Raw genomic sequence first — 12,434 nt, 5'->3', positions numbered from 1 at the left:
CGGTACTTTGTCAGGATCAAGCGCTTACCATTGCACCAAAAGCTATAGCTATTAGCGAAGGCGCAACTTTATTTCCTTAACCACAATGGCAGCGCAAAGCACCGTACTACGCTCGGCCAGCATGAGGGGCTGCACCCCTAGGTGCCACGGGTTGGGCGATTAGTCCCTTCGAGCGGGGATCTGAAGGATGTTGCTGATTAGACCAACATACTTTAAATGAGTAATGCGTGTTTACCTATAAATTATACTTCTTAAAGTTTATTAATTGTTAATTGATTTATAGTACTTTGTCATTCATTGGACATGTAGTATAAAGGACAAATTTGGTAAAAATTTCTAATTTCACTCACTAAAACAATATTTTAATCATTTGGACTGAATTTGCAAAGGATTAGTAACCTCAGGGGAGGTTAGTGTAATTTTTCAAACCACAAGAGAGGTCACTGCAAATGTCAGAAACCTCAGGGGAGGTTTCTGCAATTATCCCTTTCTTAGACCCAAAAAAGCACAGAGATAATGCACTTTTTGTTCTCTACAAGGCCTAAACATTGCTAAAGCTACAAAAAAAAAAAAAAACTAGTTAATTACCATATAGATGCGAATTATGTGGTTTACAAATCATTTTTTTTTATTAAAAATAAAGAAAAACCCATGACGTTAAGACGTGCATAGAAATGAAGATGATGAGGTAGTGATAATCAAGCTTTACATCATGAGCCAAAAAACACGATCGTTTGAAGAAAATGAAGATGACGGAGACATGGAAAATGAGGTAATGGAAATGGAGCTTCCATTTGAAGTGTCATCATTATAATTAGGGCAAAAAAGCTCAACGACCACAAAATTATTGGTCGGATCAAGTTTTGACTATCAAATAATTTTTCGTCACAAATTAATCACTAAACTAACTAATCAGTACACCCATCACCATTGCATCGATTAACGCTCTTAATCTATGGAAAGGAGTAGAACACGTGGCAAAGTGCAAGGAAAATTTGTCCACCACTTAACAATTAAATCCAAATCTATGCCACGTATTCTGCCTAGTTCACAAATTAAGTGAATTAAATCCAAATCTATGCCACGTATTCTGCCTAGTTCACAAATTAAGAGCACTGATTGACACAATGGTCATGAGCGCATTGATTAGTTAGTTTAGTAGCGAACTTGTGATGAAAAATTATTTAATGGCTAATACTTGACTCAATCAATAGTTTAGTGACCGTCGAGATTTTTTGCCCTTATAATTATATAGATTTACAAAAGGTAAACATTCTTCTTCATTTTTCCCCTCATAGCATCTGTTTTTGGTTCTTTAGTAAATTCATCATTTTCATAGATTTCCTTCATTTCAAGGATAACGCAGCAGACAGCTAAGAAGTTACATGAAGTGGGCGGTCCATAGTCAAGAACTCCTACATGGACTGGTTTAAAACTACAGTACCAGATAAACGTCACATTATTTACTTCGTAGTGATTCCAAGTAACAGAATCACTACAAGAAGTTTAAGTTCAGACAATAAGTAATAATGAAAGCACGAAATCAGAAAGCTACTGGACCATATAGCTTTCTGCAGCAGTATCTAGAAGCTTGAAATTTTCAGGATGAAGCAGCTTCTTCCTGCAACTGCTTCACCTTGGTGATGTAATCATTCATTGCTTCCTCCTTCGACTTTCCTGGAATGGCAAGATTAAAGTAAGTAGCAAGATATACCTGTGAATAAGAGCTGACTACTGCCAACAAAAGATTAGTTAACTGCCCAACAATAGAAATGTAAACTTATTTTAGTACCTTCAACTGCCTTCCATGCATCCCACTTTGCCCTGTCCCTCTGGTAGAACACACCAGGACGAGCTGCAATCAGAATCACAAAGGAAACAAAACACAATCAGAATTAGGCTGAAGCCATATATGCAGAACGAAACTGATATCACTATTGACCAAAGGGCTTCAAGGAAGCAGAGTACTAACGTGTGTTCACAGGCCCAACTATGGCCTGTTTGTAGAGTCCATATAAAATAAGCTTGCTTTCATTGGTAGTATTCTCAGGCAGGGTCTTAGCTTTCTCAGCATGCGCCTCAAAGTCCTCCTGACACAACAGAATACTGAGTTTAGCATTTGAGCAACAAATTTGATTTTACTTGATTAGATAATGGAACGTTTGATCAGAACATGATCCTAGAATGCAATCATTACGAACAAAAGAAATAGTTAAGGCTACAAAACAATGCTTGTCAACCAAAGGAAACTCAGCAACCAACTACTTTGCTTTTCAGTAAAACCAGATGGTTAAAATATCAGAGTACCTTTGCTAGAGAAATACAAGCCAGAAGTAACTTCACCTATCACACTTAACCTCTACAGCTTCTTTCCCGTAAAAAAAAATTTGGTTCACCAAATGTATATCCTGTCTATGAGGATAAACATTCAAATACAGTATCTCACAAAGAGAGCAGCTAAAGTATCATCAAACTAATGTTCACAATCAAGATAGACCAAAAGCACATTGCGGCTCGTTCATTTCCTTTTTTCAAACAAAGTAAGCTAACTGTCATGCAATGTACCTACTGGAAAAAATCTGCTAAATGAAAGGCAATAATTGGACAAAACTTGGACACGGCACAGCTGTGGACATTCAAATAACAAACAGCAAACAAGCAGTAGTAAATGAAGAGAGTAAAAGAGACAGCAACAAGGATATTGTGTCCCAGTTGGTCAACTACAAGAGCTAAGGCTGTCTTATATGCAAACAATGCACCTTTTGAAGAATAGATGTAACAAATTTTGATGAACAAAAATAAGCATGATACTGTAACTTTGAAAAACCCCTCTGAATAGTTACATAATTAATGTGGCGCATATAGGTCTATCACAACAAGATCTATTCAAATCCATTGTTTACTAGTGGAAGGTTGACATTCAAAAGAAGAGACAAAAAATGCAGCTGTAGCCAAACATTGCATGTAGATTCTAAAAAGGCAGTTGATTAGAAAAGAACTAATGCTGGGATAAGTTGATCAGCATCAAGGAAGCCTTCACTTTACACAGTCTTTATATTGTTAAACACAAGCTTTCTTTCTTATTTAATTATGCTCCATCAGAGGTGTCGAAGATGCTTAATAAAGCAAATGGCAAATTACTCCATTAATTTGGCTTTACTAGCCAATCAAAAGCTTATAGTCTGTTCAACAACCTGACGAACCCAAGAGTCACTATTCATCGATCACACTAGCAAGTCAATGGTGATTGCTTCTTCACCACTCCAGTAAGATATTCATAATATGTATTAGCTACATGGCCACAAAGGCCTCTGATCAATTAAATCCAGCATAATCAATTAATCAACTAGTTACATGATCATGCCTGAACAATCCCATCATATTACATAAAAAATTTGCTCGGGTCATTTTTAAGTAATTTAAGTAACAATAAAGCAAAATTAAGAGACCACGCTCATCATATTTACAAGATTCCCAAGATTTTTTCTCATTCTTTTTTAGCGAACAATGTCATGCTCATCAGTTTAACTCTCAAGCCCTTCCTTCCCTTTCCCCTGTTTACACTTCGAAGTCTCTCTTATACCAAAATAAAATATATTGATACAAAACATCATCAAGAATAGATGAGATCCACACAAATCTTAAAATTACCATATGGATTTTCTCCTTCAACAAACAAAACCAACCATTCAAAAAACATAATAAAAAGAAAAAAAACCATAGGAGGATTAGTCGGGTCCGGCGTACCGAAGCCCGGATACCTCCTACGTCAGGAAAAAAAAAAAAAAAAAAAAAGATCAGACACCAAAACCCCCCTTACAGTTCACCTAGATCTCACCCCACCAAAACTGAAACCCAAAAAAAATAAAAAAATAAAATAAAATCAGCAGAGCTAAAAGCAAATGAAAAACCACAAATATGGCACTTCAAACAGTAAAACACAAATATATACAGAGAAATCACAGAAATTAAAAAGAACGCATAATTCAAATAATAAAATCATACCTGCAAACCCATATTTCTTGAAGGAAAAAAAGAGGATTAATCTGGCTTGGTTTTGCGTGAAGGGAACCCCAGGATCTGGCTCAGTGGAGTAGAAAGAGTATATGAATAACTGCGTGAAGAGGTGGGATTGTCATTATATCGGTGGTGTGGAAGGCAAATTTGGCGTAAAGGTTTAAGCATATTTCGTCATGAGAAGTTACACGTGGCTAGTTGTTAATGGGTTGTACATTTTAAGCATATATTCGTCATGGTATTTGCAAGCAAAAAAAAAAAAAAGAAAATCTAAATTCTAGGCAATTATTATTTGAGTTAATCTTATATACATTAATATACATTAATAATATATATATTATCACGGTTAATTGCATTAGACATATGCGAATTTAGATTTCAAATTCAAATTCAGATTCTATATCATGCAAAGTGTATACGCTGTCAATATATACAAGATTAATTCAAATTATTTTTGGAGAAGGATAAATTTTGTGCAATTTGTAGATAAATTTATTCTTGAATAATTTATTAGACTATATGATTGTTTTGGGCATTAAAAATTTGGAAACCTATTTTGTTAACAAGATACCAAGTGCAATTATTAACTTTGAATCATTTATAAGACTATACGATCGTTTTGGCTTTTTTTTGGTTTTTTTTTTGGTTATGGGGAATGTTAGTATTTTTATTTCTATTTTTATTAATCACATTCTCACTATCAATCTAATCATATAATTTTTATTTATTAGACTATATGATAAAACAAATTATGGAAATGTAAATAATAAAAAATTGAGTGTAAATAACATTTTATGTTGTTATTAATACGAATTTGGTTATTAAATTAAGATTAACCTGATGAACTAAAATAAAATAATTTTTTTTTTCCATTCTCCCTAAACTTAAGAAAAAAAATGAAGAAGATGGAAAGGAAAAACCGTGGGGACCATTTCCATGCCCTGGACTTTCCTCGGTTGTATCGACTTCACATGTGGAGGTATATTACAATAAGAAAAACAATGAATAATGGCCTTAATAAATTCTTTTTTTTATTTCCTTAATTATCTTTCTATGTGCACTAGTAGATTCTTTTATCAAAATTTGTTTGAAGTGTGAGTATAAGAACTCGAATTTAAGATTTCTTAGTTACGCTCTCTATCCCAAATCATCCAACCCACGCCTCTCCCGATTCTTTTATCAATTTATCTTTTTTTTCTGCAATATTTCTTTTTATCTGTTCAATTTGTATTAGAACAATCTTTAAAGAAATTGCTACACTCAAGTCCACAAAACAGGAAAAAAAAAAAAAGAGTTAAAGAAATTTTAGTCATATTCTTTTGAGTTCAACATATTCTTTTGAGCTCAACATATTCTTTTTATCTGATCAATTTGTATTAGAACAATCTTTAAAGAAATTGCGACACCCAAGTTCACAAAATACAAAAAAAAAAAGAGTTAAAAAATTATTGATTATGTGACAGCCAACAAAGCCATATTCTTTTGAGCTCAACATATTCTTTTTATCTGATTAATTTGTATTAGAATAATCTTTAAAGAAATTGTTACACCCAAGTCCACAAAACACAAAAAAAAAGAGTTAAAGAAATTATTAATGATGTGACAGCCAACATAGCCATATTCTTTCGAGCTCAACATATTCTTTTTATCTGATCAAATTGTATCAAAACAATCTTTAAAGAAATTGCTACACCCAAGTCCACAAAATACAAAAAAAAAAAAAAGAGTTAAAGAAATTATTGATGATGTGACTGCCAACATGGCCATATTCTTGTGAGCTCAACATATTCGCTAGCATGTTCTTCAATGCGACGCAGACAAGGATAAGATTTGTATCAGAACAATTTATCTGATCAATTTGTATCAGAACAATCTTTAAAGAAATTGCTACACCCAAGTTCACAAAACACAAAAAAAAAAGTTAAAGAAATTATTGATTATGTGACAGCCAACATAGCCATATTCTTTTGAGCTCAACATATTCTTTTTATCTGATCAATTTGTATTAGAATAATCTTTAAAGAAATTGTTACACCCAAGTCCACAAAACACAAAAAAAAAAGAGTTAAAGAAATTATTGATGATGTGACAGCCAACATAGCCATATTCTTTCGAGTCAATTTGTATCAAAACAATCTTTAAAGAATTTGCTACACCCAAGTCCACAAAATACAAAAAAAAAAAAAAAAGAGTTAAAGAAATTATTGATGATGTGACAACCAACATAGCCATATTCTTTTGAGCTCAACACATTCGCTAGCATGTTCTTCAATGCGACGCAGACAAGGATAAAATTTGTATCAGAACAATTTATCTGATCAATTTGTATCAGAACAATCTTTAAAGAAATTGCTACACCCAAGTTCACAAAACACAAAAAATAAAGAGTAAAAGAAATTATTGATTATGTGACAGCCAGCATAGCCATATTCTTTTGAGCTCAACATATTCTTTTTAGGGATAATTTCATAAACCTCCTCCTGAGGTTTTATGAAATATCACCTAGCTTCCTTGAGGTTTTTAAAATCTCACTTAGCACCCCTTGAATTGATATTTTGGTAACATTGAAAGCCCTTCTAACCAAAAGTAATATTAAAAAATTCATGTTTAAGGAGAGAGATTATTTTAGTGCCTTTAATACCCTTAGACTATAAAAAAATGAACATTTTACAAACCAAGGAAAAAAAGTACTAAATTGGAACCATCTTAAAAGTGAGGAGATGTAAATTGGTAAGATTTTTATGTTACAACAAATAGTCACTTCTACAGTAGGAAGAGACAGTAAAAGAAAATAATATTTTTTAAACCATTTCTACAAACCAAGGAAAAAAAGTACTAAATTGGAACTATCTTAAAAGTGAAGAGATGTAAATTGGTAAGATTTTATGTTACAACCAATAGTCACTTCTACAGTAGGAAGAGACAGTAAAAGCAAATAATATTTTTTAAACCATTTCTACAAATAGAACCCTTCATAGTGTTGAAGGTAATTAGCATGTAAAATCATACATTTGAGCAAAAAAAAACTTAGTAATAGATGAAATTTAACTTCAATATCATACAAAAAATTTACTCAAAATAGACAGACTTTTTTTATGGGTGTGAAATATAAAAATTTTATTATAGAAAAAGTTAGAATTTGAAAAACTGTCGAAGTTTCAATTACTTTATTTCTCTTGTGCTCTACATGAATTGGAATAAATAAATAAATAAAGTTGTGAAACACCAAAAAAGGGAAAAAAAATAAAAAGAATCGGCAGTTATTCTTCTCCAAATGCATTGAATATTTCATTGATTAAATCCTATATTTCATTGACATTTACAATTCAATTATATATATATGTATGTATGTATGTATGTATGTATGTATGTGTGTATGTTTGTATAGACATTGAAAAGAAAAGTAGGAAATTTAGACAAAGAAAAACAAGTTTAGAATATTTAAATAGGGAAAATGCACTTTTCATCCTCAAAGTTTGCGGGGTTGACCAATTTCATCCTCAAAGTTTCGTAATTTTGACCAATTAAGGACAATTGACAGGAAATATCCAATTGACCGTTACAACCAACGGTTTTACCCAATAAAAAATGGGTAAAACCGAATGGAGCTAACTTTAAAGGAACAAATGCAACGGACGGACGAAAAGCTCCATTGTTGTCCTTTTTCCCTCTGTCTTTGAACCCCAAAATTTTTTGGCCAATCTTTGCAGCTTTAAACATTTCATCCTCAGAGCATCTGGCAGTGGAGCTCCCTGTGCTCTCATTTTTGCCTAAATGAGGAGCAGAAGTTCTGAAGTCTCCAGTGGTTCATCGACTCCATTCTGCAACTGTGGGTTAAGAACAAAAATGAGCACTTGTTGGCGCGGCGAGAATCCGGGAAGAAGATTCCTTGGTTGCTCTCTGTGGCCGGTAAGAAATATTTGTCTAAAAATGTTGGTCCTTCAATGTGTTAATTTAACTAACTAATTTCTTTGAAATGTCATTATTGTTATAGCAGAGACCCGAGAGATGCAGGTACTTTGAATGGGTTGATAAGCCAATTTGTCCAAGAGGGAGAGTTCTCATTCCTGGTTTGCTGAAAAAGATTAACAAAATGGAAGAACAAGTTGAAAGAATGCGTAAGAGGGAGAAATTTTTTATTACGATAATTGTGCTTTTGGTGGTTTTGCTAGTAATGAGTTGGAGCAGTAAAGGCGAGGGAAAAGTAAAGAGAGGCAAGTTGCTGCTAACACTGGAGTGATTTTGCTAAAATTGCAGAAGAACATTTTGAAGCTGGCTGTGTTTGTTGTTGGAACGAGAGTTGCATTTTTTTCCTATGAAGTAATATCCAATTGCAGGGTATAGAAAGGGACTTATTTTGTTTGTACAAAGGATCCAAATGAACTCTGCAATTTATGTAAAAGGTGGGATTTAGGAAGGGAAATGTATTTGGCAACAATGCAATTTATGAACTCTGCAATTTATTTTGTTTGTAAAGTTATGCGTTGAGTGTAAGAAAATGGTCCTTGTCAAAGTATTGTTCATATCATATATATAAAATGGCCATGAACTGATTAACCACATGTACTGATAATACAAACAGATGCAAATAAACCACGCTGGAAAACAAATGCAAATAAACCAAGCTGATAAACCAAGATTGTCCCACATGTACTGATGAACCAAGTTGGAAAATAAATGCAAATAATACAAACAGATGAACATGAAAACAGCTGCCATATATGTATATCATAACTTCAATACAATTAAAGTGCATTCCAAATGAAATAAAGCAAACTACATGACTGTTGTTGAACATGGGTCCATAAATGAAATAAAGCCAGCTATCACATTACAGCCTGCACTTCCATCATTACTAGGCAAGGCAAAAGTTGAAACAACAAAAGTCATTCACTAATTACAAAAGCAGCAACTTGGCTTGAACAAAAGCAGCTTGGCTTGAAGAAAATTCAGCATGTTGTTTCTCCTATCACAGTAGCTTCTCCTTTCCCTTTGATCTAGATGAACTAGGAACACTTAAATCTGCCTTGGCAGCAGCAGCAACATGCATATGAACATCTCTAATTCTTAAGAGCATTTGTACTTGTTCTTTAGTTTGTGTTTTGGCTTCCTTGGTGCTATATTTCACTTGAGACCTTGACAGCCCAAACACTTCGTACATATTCTGGTCTACTTGATCTAGGGCTGAGGATGTTATCCCAATCTCAACCAGTGGCTCAGCATTCTGTTGATGTTCAGTGTTTGAATCATCATTACAAACTGTAGCTGCAACTCTTCTTGTACGTCTATGTCTCTTCTGCACAAAACAGTGAGGTAGCAAAAGTCAAATTGCATAAAGACAAAAAAATCAAAAGATGTAGCAGGTTTTTCTACTCTTTTATTTGAAGACTCAGCAGCAGGCTTCTTGGTTTTCTTTGTTCCCTACAGTTTAAAAGGAAAACATGTCATTTATATACCAAATAGCAAAGATAGCTGTAACAAGTCATCAAAACAACTTACAACTTTTTTTCCATCTTGGCTAGTTGGATTGTTGGTAGAAGCAGCAACTTGGCTTGAACTAATATCAGTTTCTGCAACTGCAGGATCTTGAGCATCTTTGAGAAGCTTGCAGGACCTCATATTATGTCCCCTTTGATGACAGTATCTACACTTGTTAATCTGTCCCACTCTTGTTACATTCTTCTTAGTTTTTTTCTTGGCTTGTTGAACTTCCTCTGCACTTCTCCTTCTCAATTTCTTAGGCCTTCCAGGTGCTCTCCCATATAAGGGTGGCAAAGGACCTTCACCAACATCAGTAAGCCCCCATTCACTTTCTCCATTCATGGGATACACTGATCCTTCATAGCACTTCATATATGTCTCCACTGTATACCATTTTGAAACATATAGCAGAGGATCATTTTTAGCCATCCACAATGTAGCAATGGCATGGGGACAGGGAATACCTGTTAGTTCCCATTTTCTGCAAGAGCATGTTTGCTCCTTGATGTTCACTGCATATTGGTCACCAGGGCAACTGACTTCATAAAGATCATCATTTGACTTGAATAGAAAACAGTCAGGTGCTCTATCTATATTTTTCTGCATAATGTGAAGAATTCTGGGGCAGTAAGGATAAGTTTGTCACTTCTCTTTGGCCAGATCCCTATTTTTTTGCATTCTCTGCATCATGTACAACCGTATTGCTTCAAACATCTCAATTATTGGCTTCTCCCTAGCATCAAGAATTTTGCTGTTGAAGCACTCACAGATGTTATTCAATAACATAGCACATTTAGGATGGGTGCTAAAATAAGTTCTGCTCCATTGACTTGGTGGTTTGTCATCAAACCACTTGGCTGCCTCTATATCAATTTCAGCCATTGCTTCCATTCTGCTAATGAATTGGGCTGGTGTTGTTGCTTTGGCAACAGTCCATAACGCTCTCCTCAAACCTTCTCCTTTGAACCCAGTAGATGAAAAGTTATTGTGCAAGTGTTTCACACAAAATCTATGGGTTGCATTTGGGAAAATCATATCACATGCTTCAACTAGACCTTTTTGTTTGTTACTTATTATTGTCCACTCATAATCCTTTTCAATCTTCAAATCTTCTTTCAATAGTTTGAAGAACCAGCACCATGAGTCCTTACTTTCACCCTCTGCTGCAGCATATGCTATTGGAAAAATGTCATTATTGGCATCAACTCCAACAGCTGCTAGCAAAACTCCTCCTATTGATCCTTTCAAAAAAGTACCATCTACTCCAATAAACTGCCTACATCCAGTTAGGAAATCATGCTTCACTCCAGCAAAACAGATGTACAACCTCTCAAATCTGCCTTTCCCTGTTTTTGAGTCTCTAAAACCATCAACAGTTTTCATTATAATAGTGCTATCAGGATTGGATCTTAGAATTTCATGCATATAAACTCCTAATTTGCTGTACTGGTCTTTTTCACTGCTCTGAACAATTTTCATTGCTTTTCTCCTTGACCTATATGTTTGATTTTTTGTGAAGGAGCACCTATTTTCTTTCATTACCGTCTTCCTAAAATGCTCCAAATCTAATTTAGGATTACACCTAAACTCTTCACAGTACTTCTTAGCTACCCATCCAGAATGCACAAGAGGGTTATCATATGTAAAACCACATGTGTGATTATCTTCAAATGTTCTTATTTGAATAGTTCCGTCCCCACTTAATTTTCTAGCATATATAACCCAATTACATTCACTATTTCTGCATCTAGCCCTCACCCTCACTCTATCTTGTTTCACAAACTTACAAGACCTGCCTTGTTTCACACTATAATTATGTACAGCAGTCTTGAAAAGTTTCAGACTTGTAAAGGACATGTACAGCTCTAATTTTGGATTGTCAATATGCTTAGGATCAAAAGTACGAGACCTCAATTTAGACTCTTTATCATCAGACTCATGAATGCTTTCAAAATCAGATTCAGAATCAGGAACCTGTTCTGTTTCATCAGAATCAGGAACTTTCTCTGTTTCATTCAAAGGATCAGGAACCACATTTTCTTTCCTGTGATTGTCTACTCCCAACCATTCAGCATTTTTGTCAACATTATCATGAAGTATACCATCATCAGCATCATCGCCTATTTCATAATCTGAATCAATAGCTGAAAAAAAAGTCTCATCACTTGCGTTGGAATCATTATCACAATTATTAGTAGCACACCTTCCTTGACCTTCATCCCTAATATTATTGTTACCATCACCATTTTGGAGTTCATTTTCTGTCTCATCTACCTCATACGGATCATAACCAAGTTGTTGCACTAGAATTTCATGAAAAGATACTTCAAGATATAAGTTAACTTCCTTAGTTGGCCCAACCTCTCCCTTAACATAACCATTCAACTCCCTACTGCTTTCTATCCTCCTAAAGGTGTTATTTTCCCAACCATAGTACACCTTATGACCATATACACCAGCACTCTCAGTTAATCTATCAACTTCGAAAACACTTAGACCTATACTCTCAACATAGTAAAAAACACACAAATCTCCACCTTCGTAATGGGGATTAGGAGTATATAAAATGAGGCCTCCATGGTGACATCTTAATGTAATAAATGTGATGTCCGTTTCTGGTTAAAGAAAATAATATAAATCAGACTCTTTAGGAAAAAAAAAAGCTTCATCATTTCAGCACAACAAACTGTTGACCCACACAAAAACTACCAAACAAGGACCACTTTCACTTTTTCCATACACATGGTCAGATACACATGACCGGCAAAATATACCAAGTTTTATTGTTTATTAATCACTCTCATCACAAATTTATAGTCAAGCGGCAACTATCATCAGACATAAGGGACCACATTCACACTATAATAATCAAATCAAGACAAATTTTTTGATTTATTTATACCTCATGCAAATGGCCAAATCTGGAAAAAAAAATA

The 12,434-nt window shown here is 34.3% G+C and overlaps 1 protein-coding gene across 1 annotated transcript; it reads right to left on the bottom strand.

The window, feature by feature from the left end:
* Nucleotides 1-1,330: 1,330 nt before the first annotated feature.
* LOC113702861 (acyl-CoA-binding protein-like) lies at nt 1,331-4,146 on the bottom strand. Its single transcript, XM_027224017.2, has 4 exons — nt 4,006-4,146; nt 1,973-2,090; nt 1,793-1,855; nt 1,331-1,677 (listed from the first exon to the last, which is right to left on the bottom strand). The coding sequence occupies exons 1-4, from the start codon at nt 4,015-4,017 to the stop codon at nt 1,601-1,603; spliced, it is 270 nt and encodes an 89-aa protein (XP_027079818.1). The 5' UTR covers nt 4,018-4,146; the 3' UTR covers nt 1,331-1,600.
* Between the last annotated feature and the right edge of the window lie 8,288 nt (nt 4,147-12,434).

The sequence above is a fragment of the Coffea arabica genome, chromosome 8e, assembly GCF_036785885.1.
Source record: "Coffea arabica cultivar ET-39 chromosome 8e, Coffea Arabica ET-39 HiFi, whole genome shotgun sequence".
Classification (NCBI taxonomy): domain Eukaryota; kingdom Viridiplantae; phylum Streptophyta; class Magnoliopsida; order Gentianales; family Rubiaceae; genus Coffea; species Coffea arabica.
The sequence above is the reverse complement of the archived record's forward strand: the minus strand, read 5'-3'. Positions and strand labels throughout refer to the sequence as shown.